The sequence below is a fragment of the Brienomyrus brachyistius genome, chromosome 13 (genome assembly GCF_023856365.1).
Source record: "Brienomyrus brachyistius isolate T26 chromosome 13, BBRACH_0.4, whole genome shotgun sequence".
Taxonomy (NCBI): Eukaryota; Metazoa; Chordata; class Actinopteri; order Osteoglossiformes; family Mormyridae; genus Brienomyrus; species Brienomyrus brachyistius.
The window spans coordinates 1,693,843-1,709,597 of NC_064545.1; the positions used below are offsets into that span (position 1 = coordinate 1,693,843).

The window sequence follows — 15,755 nt, forward strand, 5'->3', positions numbered from 1 at the left end:
TAGCCATATGACCAAGCCTTTGCATTAATCATTGCATTATTTACAGAATTATTTATTTTAGTGTACCACATTCACAAATGTTTCGTACATTACACATTGTGCTTTATTTACTTATTTATTGCTTATTTTTTATCGAGAGCTAGACATCATAATTTAAGAAGCGTAAATACCGACAGATTTACGACGACCATGCGCGAAGCCTCTTTTGGGGACGAGCCAGATTCGCATCGATGTCTCCCCCCAGCGGACACTGACTACATGGTGCATATTATAAGAGATGCAAACAAATTCACCTTCACTCTTCGCCTTCCCTCCAATCCCGAGTTTTCTTCAGCTCGAAGGTGACTGTGGACAGGTTTAAACAAGTGCGACTATTCGGGGAATACAGCAGGTAAGAAGTCTTTTTTTCACAGCACCAGAAAGTCACTGAGAATATAAGTCAACTGTAATATTCTTCACATGCTGGGAATCGACTCGCATTTCATTTGCTGGTGTATTTTGTCTTCTTTTGAATCTTCTGAGTTTTACGGACCGCATTGGAATGTGGATGACCGTATGTACATCTTAGTGATTGAAAACATAGTTAAATTATATATATGCAAGAGTGCATTGTATGTATTTCGTTATCTTAACGTAAGTAAGCATCTTTGTAAATATGTAGTGGTGTTTCGTCGACTTGGCCTTTTTTAAAATTACGACTATAATGCTATTTTTGTTTCAGTGTTCTGTTTTTCTACGGAAAAGCAAACGTTTTGTTTCATGTCTTATTAAATTAATAAAATGTCCTTACAACAAAAACGACGGCATTTTTATTCTACATACAGCGGTACTTAATTTGCTAGATATTTGTATCAGTTAGCTAGAAAGCAATATGACTTCCATTATTATCATCTTCGTTAATGATAAACGATTTTGTTCACGAGCACGGGAGTAACGGAGCTTTAGTAATTCTGTAAATACCATGAGTGATCAAATTGTGTTTTGAGCGTGATTAAACAAGGGAATCGCATCAATACTTCTATACTGTATAGATAGATGTTATTACTGTTACAATTATTACTTTTTTATTGCCTCTTGTGACGCTTTACGAGTCTTGATTTTTTTTTCTTTAGCATTGTAATTGGGCACGGACGTGCATTTCGCTGTTTAAACTTTGAGGCTTCATAATTGTACTTCGCATGTGCTGAAGAGAATTGGGTAAATTGTTAATAAGATTGTTTATTTCTGATAATGTAGCCTACACCCAACTCAGCATTTTCAAATAAACTTAATTGCGACCGTAAAGCTGGACAGACAGCAAGATTTTTACAAGTTACACAAAAAGGTTTCAACTGGAGAACCCGACCTGCCCTAAGTAATATCTGTATCAGTTCATGATTAAAATTGTCGAAAATATCTCGAAATATGTTTTGCAAACAAATATATTATAATATGTACATTTTTAGATTTACTGAAACCGTAATTATATTGCAGTCTAATGTAGTGTAATATTAAAATAAGGCAAAATATAATGTAACAGGTGTTCATTCTTTCCTTTATTTCAACATCGTGTAACATTGTAACAGTGTGCATAATTCTTTAATATACCTGCAAATTGCAAAAGAGAAGTGATTACAGACATTGAAAAGATTTGAAACGATGCCTGTGGAGACGTTTGATGATGATGAGAAAAAGAGTGAATGTTAACAAAAACTATAATAGGTGGATGGGAAACGGGTAACTGTAATAAGAGTCTTTACAAAATTCAGAATACTGTGAATTACGCTATAGGCAGTTTAAAGAAGTCTTTGACCCCCATTATGAAACAGAGATTATCCTTCTCTGCGTAAATTATAGAATCGTCAAGTGTTCATTCATTGCAGCGGAGGAGTATTGATATTGCATGCTAATATGTATCTCCATGAATATTAATGACAGGCTTTTTAGTCTTAAAAGCTGTCCTTTTAGACAAAAAAATGATTCTTTACCTTCAAGAGAACCGTAAATTGGGGGAAACGTGAGGGTAAAATAATGAAGAGTTTAATTAATCATGTTTTTAGTTATTTTTAAATAGCTTCTTCTAAGCTGTTTCTTACATCGTTTCTTAATGGAAAGAACTGCCTCTCACATCTGCAGCTGCAGATCTGATTTCAGCCTAAAGACATTTTCTTTGGGTGGATTAGTACCTCCATAGTATTCCTCTGACCATTATTGTACACTGATGTACATGTTCTGCTGTCCTGTACAGGGTTTACTTTATACCTTTGTTATCTGAGATCACACAGCATCATGACCTTGACCTGAAGAAGTGTTTTGTGGCAACGAATGAATGAAATAGTATAAAAGTATAGTTTAATAATCCAGTATGATTCTCAAAAACTGGAATTTTGGTTTTATAAATATATATTTTTAGTAGATTCACACTACTTCATCGAATAATATGCCATGACTCTGATCTTCTCAGCCATGATGAATGACACCCTGGACCAGACGAGTTCACCACCCGCAAGAAATGCCTGTAAAGTGGAGCTGAGAGTCTCCTGCAAGACTCTGCTGGACCGGGATACGCTAAACAAGTCCGACCCCTGTGTCATCCTCATGGGTCAGGGGGAGGGAGACTGGGAAGAGGTGGGTCCTCACACCCCTGGTGCACTGTTGTGCACACCATGTTGACGTCAACTAACATGCTTCACGTTCGGTGAAGATTCAGAACACTGAGCTTCTGACTTTATTATGATGAGGGCAGGCATGTAGCCGGGTAGTAAAAATATGAGTTTGCACCCCCCTCCTTCTGCTGTGCAGGGACCCCCTCTCCCCAGTTGCTAAAATCTACCGAGAGAGACTTTTACCAGATCCCCTGCGAAATTTGTTTCTGGCTGCAGGCCTGAATGAGGGTAGTAGATGCTATTTATATTTTTATAACTTTGTTGGTATTTTTAATTCATTCATGATATACAGTACCAGTTATAAGTTTGGACAAACCAAGCCACCTACAAAGGAGAGTGATAGTGTTGCATCACATGACCTGGCCACCTGACCTAAACCCCGTTAGAGAAGTTATTGGAGGAGTCTGATCAGAGAGTGGAGGAAAAGCAGCCAATGAGTGCTCAGAATATATGTGGGGCCTCTTTCAGGACAGCTGGAGAAGCATCCCAGGAGGCCACCTCATGGAACTGGCACAGAGGAGACAGTAGGGTCGGCCAGGCCCTTGTGCAACTGGGGTTAAGGACGTTGCTTAGGAGCCCAGTAGTGGGATCAGTCTGCTAACCCAAGAATTAGAACCAGCAACCTGGTAACCATCTGAGTCCCAACTCACAGAGTTGCCCCCCCCCCCACCCCCCGGCCCCCGTCTTTATAATTATTCTAAAATGTAGAGAATAGCACAAATAAACCTTTCTGTGGGTAGGTGTGTCCAAACTTTTTTTTTTTGACTGCCTCTGTATGTAATATGAAAGCAAGAATATTGTGTCGCTCTACACAAACTGGGCAACGGTAGCTACCAGTGTGTTGTCTCAATATCGTTGGCTTTTTCAAATTACATTCTGGTGTGGCCCTAAAGCTTGACATGTGGGTCTTGTATGAGAAATAGCAGAAGTCTGTGATGCAGCATCAGCAGCCGGGATAAAATGTTAATCCCGCTCGTATTCTCCATCATCGGTGCCATGCAGAAGAAATAATATGGGGAGCTGGAATGCTGAGTATGGTTCAGCTTGACTGGAAGTGACACTGCCTTCAAAATGTGCTCTATACACCCCAGAAAATCGTATGTCATTTTTATTGAGTTGCTCGGCTGCCTCAAAATGACAGTGGCGAACTCACTCTAGCAGTATCTGTGTGCATTGCAGCATGTTCACCAATTTATCTGAGGTATTCTACAGTACTCAAGGTGTATATATTGAGTTTGTGTGGTTGTTCTGCAAACATGTGTATCAGTTTATCCCCAGTCGTAAAACCTCTACCGTCTTGGTCCAGTGTATAGGGCTAAATGTGGACAGATGTGTAACTTAGACAAGGTGCTGGAATTCCCCTTGTTAGTTAGTACTAGGTGCCGGTACTCCCCTTGTTATTCAGCAGTAGGTGCTGGTACTCCACTTGTAATTCAGTACCAAGTGTTGATACTCACTTCGTTATTCAGTACTAGGAGCCAGAATTCCTTTTGTTATTCAGTACCAGGAGCTGGAATTCCACTTGCTATTCAGTTGCTGGTACTCCACTTGTTATTCAGCACCATGTGCCAGTACTCCCCTTGTTATTCAGAACCAGGTGCTGGTACTCCCCTTGTTATTCAGTACCGGGTGCTGGTACTCCCTTTATTATACAGTACCAGGTGCCGGTACTCCCCTTGTTATTCAGTTCCAGCAGATATTGAGAGATGCTGGTACTCTGAAGAGAAACAAAGATATGATATGATATGAGAACCCTTTATTGCTGTTGCAATACACCATGTCACTAGTCACAAGTACCAGCGAAAAAACTGGCCATCAACCCGACCATACATATACACAAACATCACAGTAGGGGGGAGACAGGTCGGGAGACAGGGGCAAACAGAGAGAAGATAAGAAACAGAATAACATGAGGAGAGAGGAGGAGAATAAAAAAACAGCCCCCAGACTGTACTCCAGTGGGGTGGACATTGTAGGAACCGAAAAAAACACCTCAGCAACATAAGCACATGGTCACTACACCTTACAACATAAAATGACAACTCGCAACAGGTGAGGGAAATGGGGAGGTGGAGGTAGTCCAGCACAGACAGACAGCCATCCGGTCCTGCAGCCATGGAGGCGCTGGTCACAGACCCGCCTGTTCACGCTGGGGGTATGAAGCGGCGAAGGCGTGGGATGGGGGGAGGGTGCGGTGAGTCCTTGGGATTGGGGGAGAGGAATGCAAGAGAGGTGCTGGTTCTGTGTACCAGTGAGTACTGGCCAACTTCACGCAGTGTACTCAGGGATGAATATGTTGGTTTTAAGTAAGGATTGCTTTTAGACCTATCAACAAAATAGAAATGCATGTGCAAGATACTTAAGTGTATTTTGTGGTATTGTTCATGTAAGCCCTTCTCTCACATGGAACACTGACTAAATGAAATAATGTGAAACTTCTAAAAGATATATATTAAGTACAAGGACTCAGAATAATTTGGTTCACACTAACAATAATGAAACTTAATGACAGATCTCAGATATTATTATCAGGTATTATCTCTGGAATGAGCCACATTTTATATATGCATTAAGCTAATGTGAGATAGTTAACCCCAGTAATTACCCACATTTCCATCTATTCATCTTCTAATCCCTCATCCAGTACGGGCTCATGAGGGTGACGAGGAGCACATCCAACGCAACACAGGGCACAAAGCAGGGAGACCCCATGGATTGGACGCCAGTCCGGCACAGGGGACCCACTCTCACCAATTTAATCACTAGTAAAGGCTGATTTTTGCTTCTGTGTAGAATAATCTTTGTAGGTAGCTGCGTGCCCCACACGGTACCCTGATACCTGTAGTCACATTTCCGGGGAGGTGTGCATCAGGTTATGGCATAGGGGTACGCGGCTGCATAGATACTATGCAGGAAATAAAAACCAGCTTGTACCCTTTATTGCATGTCTTTGAACTGTTGGGGATGTTGGAGTACCTGAAGGTACGAGCAGGGGAAGAACATGCAAACCCCACACACGCACAGAGCACGGGGCGGGGTTCAAGACCTAAACCGTAAGTGTGTTAGAGACCCCACGTGTATGTGTGAGTCACCCCATCTTTTCTCATTCAAAAAAGGGAAAATTTGTGGTTACTTGTGAGTTCACACTGTTTCACATGTGTGTGAAAGACATGTAACTATATTGAATTTTCAAAACAAATCAATTATGACTAGTAAATCTTCCTGTCTTTGTGTAAAATGCATTTAATAAACTGACCCATGCAAATATACTGTAAAATGTAGTTATGGCAGATTTATGTGCAGCGTGCTACAATTCCTTCTGCATGAAGTGCACAATACAAACTGCTGAAATTCAATTCTCAGCTGAAGCGGCATCAGATTAGAGGATTCATTCAATGACACCCCACTGTTTAGTTCTCTCCCCTTGTAACTGATTTCAAATTAACATGTTATGTCAGGGAAAATGACAATGCAATTCATCCTATTCATGAGTCCAGATAGAAACCTTCCTTTCTTCCATCCATCCATACATCCATCCATCCATCTTCCAACTGCTTATTAAATACGTCTTTGCGGGGGAGTCTATAGCCTATCCCAGGTAGCACAGAGCACAGGCCGCTTATTAATGAGAGCTTCACCAGATGACTTTCTGGAGCAGGTGTTTGAATATTTCACTGTACCACCTATTATGAATGTGTGCACATTCTATTAATATTAATGCTAAATCCTTTCAGAACAGACAGGAAGGTTGAAAATCTCCAGGTGTGGGTAGGAGTGGGATTTAATAAATACATGTCCCATACAAAACGTCTAATGCAGAAAATTTATTTGCAAAGACAAACAAATGAGCTGAGTTTTAGAGAAACCAGGTGTTTTTTTTCCAGGCAGCAGTGCATTTCACTCGGGCCGCATAGTGACGATAGAAGTTACTGAATGTAATCCCTCTGAATCATCCAAATGTGTGCTTGAAACACATAGTCACCCTTCAGCCGTCATTCACATCTAATCGAGTTGTCACACCAAAGATGCAGATCTTTACCCAGTAAATGCATGACTGTTGTTTTTATTAAGTTTACAATAATATATGCATTTAAATTTGTAAGTAATTTAAAGGGTGGTTGTGAGAAATGAATGAATATGTTGGACTGCAGGAAAACTAAAATGCATCTCTTCTCATCATAAATAAATCTTAATGAAGCTGCATTTGATTTAAGCTGTGAAATATTTGTAAGAAAGTTGTGTTTTCTGGCTACTATTGTAGAGTTTTCATGCATTTTGTGTTTTTGTGTGTTTGTATGTAAATCACTGTATCAGAGCCAGTGGTCTTGGCTTCAGCTTCCCGCATCAATATTCAGAGTTATTTCTGGTGCAGATTCCACTTGATTTCCTTTTTCTCGTAGATTGACTGAATCCATAGTTTGCACAATCCAAGCAAATATTCATTAGAAGAAAAAAATAATCCTTTTATATCCATTGCTGACCACGTGGCTTCCATTCACAAACCCTCCATCAGCCATCCCAGTCCCGTTCAACAGACCTACAAATTCACATTTCAGCTTGGCATCGAAGGGCTTCACCGCTCCAGTAAGCAGAACAATGTTTACAGTGCTGTGCTGGCAGATGGTAGATTAAAATGGACAATTAAGCAGTGTTTCTGCACTCTTTTACCACTTCCATGCAGTATTCTGCAGTGGAGCGCAGCACGTGTGAAATATCAAACAAAGAAGCAGTGACCTTCAATTTATCAGGCCTTAGTTAATTGTAACTTTTTACCTCAAGGTGAAAATACAATGTTTCACATTCTGTACAATGTTGCATTACACAAACCCCATTTTATAAAGTGTTTAATTCAGTAGTATCTTGCGCAGTACAGTGGCTCATTAAGTGCTTACCAGTGCAATGCAGAGGTCTGTTTATAAACATTGTTATACACATACCTTGATCAAAGGGTCAGAAGCTCCATCATTTGTTTTCTGTTTTATATATACTGAATATTTATATACACACTCAACATTTCATACATATATGCGAATGTATATACTCTAAACCTCACAAACTCCGATATGTGCTGTCATGTGTGCCCTTCACTTGTACTCGTGTTGTTATTATAAAATACTCATATCTCTGAACACCACTTTAATTTCACTATACCATCTTACTGATTTAGCACTGCTACAAAAATGTACCACATTTCCACCTGTTATAACAATGCAGTGCTATGCTGAGTGGAGGACTTTTTATTTTGTTTTCTAGTTTGATAAACTGCCAAGGTCCAGGTAAATTTTATTTGAATTTTAAATGTTCAAACTTGACTAGGGCTCGTAACCCTGACCAGGATCAGTGACCTATAGATAGGCGGGTCAGTGGAATATCTACTAGGGTTGAAATTTTCTTTTTTACTATATGTGTCTTTATAATACTCTCTGGAGAGTATTTTGGGTCGAGGTAACATTAGGATATAGGGGGTATCACATGCAGTGAGAGTTACTGTTAGGAACATAGGGGATACCACATGCATTGGGAGTTAGCGTTAGGGACGTAGGGGATACCACATGCAGTGAGAGTTACTGTTAGGAACATAGGGGATACCACATGCATTGGGAGTTAGTGTTAGGGACGTAGGAGATACCACATGCAGTGGTAGTTAGCGTTAGTGACATAGGGGATACCACATGCAGTGGGAGATAGTGTTAGGGACGTAGGGGATACCACATGCATTGGGAGTTAGCGTTAGGGACATAGGGGATACCACATACCGTGGGGGTTAGCGTTAGGTACATACAGTAGGGGATACCCGATGCAGTTCGGGTTAGCGTTAGGGACATAGGGGATACCACATGCAGTGAGAGTTTGTGTTAGGAACATAGGGGATACCACATGCAGTGAGAGTTTGTGTTAGGGACATAGGGGATGCCACATGCAGTGGGAGTTTGTGTTAGGGACATAGGGGATGCCACATGCAGTGGGAGTTAGTGTTAGGGGTGTAGGGGATACCACATACAGTGGGGGTTAGCGTTAGGTACATACAGTAGGGAATGCCAGATGCAGTGGGAGTTTGTGTTAGGGACATAGGGGATACCACACATAGTGGGAGTTAGTGTTAGGTACATAGGGGATACCAGATGCAGTGGGAATTAGTATTAGGGACATAAGGAATACCACATACAGTGGGAGCTGGCATCAGGGATGTAGGAGGTACCACATGCAGTGGGAGTTAGCATTAGAGACATAGGGGATACCACATACAGTGGGAGTTAGCGTTAGGTACATACAGTAGGTGATACCACATGCAGTGGGAGTTAGTGTTAGGGATGTGGGGTATGGCACATGCGATGGGAGATACCATTATGGATATGGGGGATGCTACTCATGCCCCAGAGAGGCAGTTTTTGTTGAAATATCGGTCCTGTGTTGCCAGGCGGCTGCTGTCCAAGGTGCTGATGCCAGTGCATGGTCACCTTACTGCACTCATTGTTTCTACATCGTTGTGACATTTTCTTTGTTTTTTCAACTTTAAGATTACTTACTGCAGTATAAGATTCGTACAATAGTAAATGCACACCCATGTGAAATAAATTCATTATTTCATTTTCCATCTGGATCATTCTGTGTCATATTTACCATGACCCTCACTGGGAGAGCAGACTCTAGATGGATGGATGTGTCTTATATTACCCTTGAATGATTTTACTTTTAAAGAAACCTCCTTGATGAACTGATCAGGCGTCATTTCTTTCAGGGGTCACTGTCCTCTTGCCCTGTCCCTCATCAATCCTTACCCATCATGTGTTTTTCCCTTCCCTGAGCCAGATAGACAGGACGGAGGTCATCAAGAGTAACCTGAACCCTACCTTCAGCAAGGTCTTTACTCTGGACTACCTCTTTGAGGAGGTGCAGAAGCTGCGTTTTGAGGTATATGACATCCATGGGTCTCATAGCATCGACACCCATGAGGATGACTACCTGGGAGGCATGGAGTGCACGCTTGGCCAGGTAGGACGCTGGCCTGGTGTCTCATCCTGGTCTGAGGCATTCAGAGACCTGCCTAATAGTATTTGATATGCTCTACTGATGCCTTAATCCTTATTTGTCACACCAGTGCGTTTCGTTCTACAACCTGCGTGTAAATATGGGTACTAATTAGCATGCAGCATGCTGCTCACTCAACCCTAACCCATAGTGTTAGACTTAGAAGACACAACTACATGGAGCAAAGGGTAAAACTACTGAATCATGGTCAAATGTCAATTATTTATGAGAGAACATCTTAATGACAACCAATAGTGCCCCTTGACAATGATGATGGTAATGGTAAGGATGGTGCTAATATTACTTTGCATTATAAATCTGTGTTGCTACCAGCGCATCCCAGTGTTAACTTTTTTAAAAAAAATAAAAATGACTTTAAAAATGACATACTAACATGCTTGCTATTCAGAATAGTAAATGACTTTCAGTAGTGTAACTCCACCCGTGCAGTGTTTTAGCAGCAGAGGTGGACGGTTTAGGTTCAGAAAATAAAAATCCAGACTAAGATTTTGTTTCAACCAATCAGTACTCTGAGACTGTGACTCTTCATGCTCAGCTGGTTGAAACTAAATCTTAGTCTGGATTTTCACTTTCTGCACCTGGACTGTCCACCTCTCTATAGCAGGTAGGCAAGTTACCCTAGTCTTGATTTATCCATCCATCCATCCATTATCTCCCGCTTAATCCGGAGTCGGGTCGCGGGGGCAGCAGCCTCAGCAGGGAGACCCAGACTTCCCTCTCCCCGGCCACTTCGTCTAGCTCCTCTGGGGGGACCCCGAGGCGTTCCCAGGCCAGCCGAGAGACATAGTCTCTCCAGCGTGTCCTGGGTCTTCCCCGGGGCCTCCTCCCAGTGGGACATGCCCGGAATACCTCCCCAGGGAGGCGTCCCGGAGGCATCCTGATCAGATGCCCGAGCCACCTCATCTGGCTCCTCTCGATGCGGAGGAGCAGCGGCTCTACTCTGAGTCCCTCCCGAATGACTGAGCTCCTCACCCTATCTCTAAGGGAGAGCCCAGCCACCCTGCGGAGGAAACTCATTTCGGCCGCTTGTACCCGCGATCTCGTTCTTTCGGTCACTACCCAAAGCTCATGACCATAGGTGAGGGTAGGAACGTAGATCGACTGGTAAATCGAGAGCTTCGCCTTTTGGCTCAGCTCTCTCTTCACCATGACAGACCGATGCAGCGCCCGCATGACTGCTGACGCCGCACCGATCCGCCTGTCGATCTCCCGCTCCATCATTCCCCCACTCGTGAACAAGATCCCGAGATACTTAAACTCCTCCACTTGGGGGAGGACCCCATCCCCAACCCGGAGAGAGCACTCTACCCTTTTCCGGCTGAGAACCATGGTCTCGGATTCGGAGGTGCTGATTCTCATCCCATTCTAGTCTTGATTTACTTTAATCTAATTTTCTCCAGTAGTGCATTTAGTAGTGGATGTTTCTTCTGAGAAATTTTCAGTTCTGTATTTAGAGTAATTTCCGACATTGCCAAATGAGATGTGTAATTCAGCTTAAGATGTAATTTAGTATGGTGTGACATTAAATAGTTACACCACTGGAAATTAGTACCTTAAACAATTCCAACGAAGGTGGTAGGAAAAATTACGATTTTATTGTTAATTGGCTCTGAATTAGAGACTAAATGTCCTTTAAGATGAAACAAAAGTGGGAAGGGTCTCCGAGTGTTTGCCCATACAGCACTGCTGCATCGCAGTGAGCAGGCGTTTCTATATGTGAAACCAGAGAAGAGCTGTCAAGTACCAACGTATAACAAATAACTACAAAAGTGCATTAATCTTCCACAGCTCTAGAAATGTCTGACCATGTTTTTTCTCTCACAGATTGTGGCTCAGAAGAAGATGGTGAAGCTTCTTTCTCTGAAATATGGGAAGAATGCTGGGAAATCCACCATTACGGTGTGTTTTTCACATGTCGTGTCTTTTTATATCTAACGAAATACTTTGAAACAACTGTGGGTGGATTGCTACACCTTCGAGTCAAACTGCAATCAAAAAGCAACCAGCAGGAAGTCAGTTAAACCAATCTGTAACTGACAGAAGGATAATCTTGCCCATTATGAAAGCTGAAGCTTAATTTCATCACTGTGATCCTTAAGTGCTTTAATGCAAGAAACCCTCATATACTTCTTTATAGTGTAATATGCCTGATGTAGAGACTCGAGCCTCTGGCACATACAAAATGTTTCCTTCAATCAACCACTTTCCACCTGGCTGCCATTTTGCCCCACTTTAATGATCTTACAATGCACGCCAACACATAACTCTCATTACATTCACTTTAACACCTACATCTGCGTGACTTTTATCATGCACCATTAAATACTCCATTGCTCGTGAAATAAAACAAGAGTTGGCATGTGTGCAGTAGATCTCTAGAATCTATGTGTAGAGGCCGTTTATCCTGTAAACAATGCTGTAATTTTGCAGTATATGCATATCTAGGACGGCCTGTGTCTTCTGCACCTTATTAATAATATCATTGAAACCTCTCACGGATCTATTTGATACATTTGTGTGCTAAACGTTTTATCTCTAGCAGTAGTTGAGCTAGTGCTGTTCACAGTATTAATTAGGTATTCACTGTAGATCCACTTGGCCATAATCAATGAAAGCGTGCAATAGAAAGTCAATGGCTGTGTAACTGCCTGGATCTCAACACGCATCCAAAATACAAGTTACATAAATGGATTAAATGTATGGACAGTTTTAGTTGATATTTACAGTCTATATTTATGAATGGTTGCCATTCCCCCATTCTCTCACCATCCTGTCAGCCTGCCCCCATAAAACAATTATTACTAAATGATTATTGATATGCTGCCCAGAACATTTCATTATTCGCATGAACTGCAATGCTTTGAAAATCATTCACCTTGAAACTCATCCAGCAGAGAAGAGAACAGTCTGTGACATTTAAACTTTTAAATGGAATTACTTCTCCGAAAAAAGGGAATGTATGATTTGATTCCCCCTCAAAACATGGTATAGGTAACCTGTTGTAATTCCAGGAAGGAAGGCAGTGCAGAAAGGTATGGCATAAGCAGACACTATCAAAGACCAGGCATAGTGGAAATATCACGTCATACAACATGTTGGTGGAAGAGTGTAATTTACTATCCATGCAAAAAACAAAATTTCTGTGTGTCAGAATATGCTTCTTCATATCATGGCATTTAAAATGATCGAAAAAGAGCATGCAATCAATAATCTGGCAGAATTTGTTAGGATGGTAAGAGTTATTTGTTATAAACAGTAACTGACCTACAAAGAATTGCCATAAAACTGACGCCTCATCTTAATATGCCCCATTAATCACCCTCAAGCCATTGAGAAGATGTTAGGGTCTCATGGTTATCAAGCATATACTACAATCCTGTTCTGTTGACTTAATTTAAGAATCAAGCATATGAACAGATAGATGCTAAATGTGTCAAAATGGCCAAATGCGAGTGAAATTCAAGAACATCAGTCTCTCCATACAAGAAACCAAGAAATCATGATTCTGTGTCTTGCTTCACCTTGGCGCCAAATGACAAGACTCATTCTGTCCCAAGAACACCTACAGGCTTATCAGTTTTCAAGAGGCTAGTTAGTTATTAATTTTTACAACATATCGAATAAAGACAACAGTTTTTCTTCATACAGTGAACTGCTTTTGTTTGAATGAAAATCACAATAAAGAAATAAGTAATTATATAAAAACTGCATTACATAAATAAACTGAGTTTTTTTTAATTAGAGGAGTGATTGATGCATTTAATTTCTTTCCTAGGTGAGCGTGGAGGAAATTTCGGGAAACAATGAATATGTTGAGCTTTCCTTTTCTGCAGAGAAACTTGATGACAAGGTGAGTTTTGCAGGTTTATAACTTTCAGACTGGCACTATATATCCACTATTTGGACAAAAGTATTGGGACACATGGCCATTACTCCTACTGGAACTTTTATGCTCCAAAAGAGCATTTGAGAGATCATGCACTGATGTTGGATGTGAAGGCCAGTCAAGTTCTTCCACTCCAAACTCATGTGTTTAAGGACCTTACTTTGTGCACTGGGGCCCAGTCATGGTGAAACAGAAAAGGGCCCAATCTTCCCCAATCTGTTCTGAAAAAGTTGGAAGTATGGAATTGTTCAAAATGTCTTGGTATGTAGAAGCTTTAGAAGTCCCCTTCACTGGAACTAAGGGGTCGAATTGATTGGCTTGAATTGACTTTTGTCCATATACAGTAATGTGCGTGTGTTTGTACATTTGTATGTATGTATGTATGTATGTATATAAGTATATAAGTATTTGTGTGTGTGAATGTACAGTATATACTGTATGTATATATACAACTACATATATATACAGTTCTTGAACTTAACCTTCCTATGGTGTTAGGGTTTGTAAGTTTTAAATGCATAAAAGCACCACACAAATTTTTGTTAACTGCATCAAGGCTTTTTGACTTTGTCAGGAACCTCTATTTAAACTAAATTAAAAAAAGATAAAAAATTCACTAAATTATAAATGCTCTGGTCATGACTATACTTTTGTTTACCTCTGGTGTTCAGGTCGGCACTGATCCGTTTGTAAGCTTAAAATGCATAAAAGCACCACATAAATTTGTATACTGCATCAAGGCCTTTTGATTTTGTCAGGAACCTCTATTTAAACAAACAAACAAACAAACAAAATATTCACTAGATTATAAATGCTCTGGTCAACATTATAACAGCTCTGGTGTTCGGGTCGGCACTGACCCCTTTTTACGTTTAAAATTCATAAAATCACCACATAAATTTGTGTACTGCATCAGGAAAATCTATTTAAAAAAAATAATGCATAGAAAAAAAATTCACTATGCAAGGCATGCCCAGACATGTAAGGCAAGATAAGACCAATTCAGTTTATTTATTTAATTCACTTGAGGTCTATTTTGCCATTATTTTTTATTGAAAACGAGAGGTATGCTGTCAAAAGAAAGGTCCACAAAGCCACACCAAAATATTAAAACCAATCTTTTCATGGATAAGGAAGTCTAACAAGGTAACCAAGCGGTAAGAAACAAATTGGATGATAAATAATTGTTTTGATGGTATTTTATGGCTGATTTAAGACACGGGTCAGCACCAAACCGTCTAACAGACAGCAAACAGAGGACGAAGGTAATCCCTTCCAGAAGGCTGTTCGAGAACTGATTTGGTTGAAAACTGAATCAGTTTTTTCCATAAGAAATAATATAAATTGGATTAATCCATTCCAGACCCCTAAACGATTGTCAAACTACATACCTAATGCTACAACTATAAATAAAAACTTTAAAACCCATAAATACATGAAATAAATAAATAAAAATATTTTGCCATTCCATACCCTGTAACGAGATCAGACACGCAAACACCTCTGCCATACTTTGCAATTATTTCCTTTTTAAGCTTTATTGTGATTCTCAGAACTTTCTTTTTTGGTTTGCTGGTATCACTAATCTTCTTAGGATCCACGGTGGCTTATTTCATAACAAAATATAAGTAAAACCAAACACGAGAATATTCACACCATAATTCGGCGGAGATGTTCAACACTCAAGCGTTAGTGGTAGACTGACTGATACAGTATGCACGCATTCTCTCCTTTGTTTATGCATAAAAAGATGTGCGCTTTGTCAGACAGGTTTTAGCATGAAAAGGTTTGTTTGAGAACCAAAAATACGTTCGATAACCAAGACATTTTTTCACCAAACAATATGGTAGAGAATTAGATTGTATGAGATGTGAGACATTGGAGAACCAAGGTTCTACCATATACGTATATATTTGTATACACACACACACACACACAGACAGGCAGTCTCTGGGTTACAAACATCTAACTTACAGCCAACTCATACTTACAAACAGCCTGCCATAAAGCCTATTATATTAAAATATTGGGTTGTTTCAGTGGCTATATAATATCCATCCATCCATCCATCCATCCATCCATCCATCCATCCATTTTTTGTAACTGCTTGTCCTATTCATGGACCTATGATTGCAAGGCAGGGAACAACCCAGGATGGGGCACCAGCCCATTGC

At 40.5% G+C, this 15,755-nt stretch overlaps 1 protein-coding gene across 3 annotated transcripts in view; it reads left to right on the forward strand.

Annotated features, from left to right (window-relative positions):
* Positions 1-248: 248 nt before the first annotated feature.
* The window catches only part of LOC125706743 (copine-7-like), a 32,783-nt gene continuing 17,276 nt past the window's right edge, over positions 249-15,755 (forward strand). For 2 of the 3 annotated variants that reach the window (XM_048973558.1, XM_048973559.1), the window contains exons 1-5: positions 249-391; positions 2,444-2,607; positions 9,456-9,638; positions 11,520-11,594; positions 13,471-13,545. In XM_048973558.1, coding sequence (XP_048829515.1) covers positions 2,446-2,607; positions 9,456-9,638; positions 11,520-11,594; positions 13,471-13,545 — 495 coding nt within the window. In that variant the 5' untranslated portion in view covers positions 249-391; positions 2,444-2,445. Of the gene's footprint in view, positions 392-2,443; positions 2,608-5,580; positions 5,699-9,455; positions 9,639-11,519; positions 11,595-13,470; positions 13,546-15,755 lie in introns of those variants that run through there. The other variant, XM_048973560.1, reaches the window with a different exon arrangement.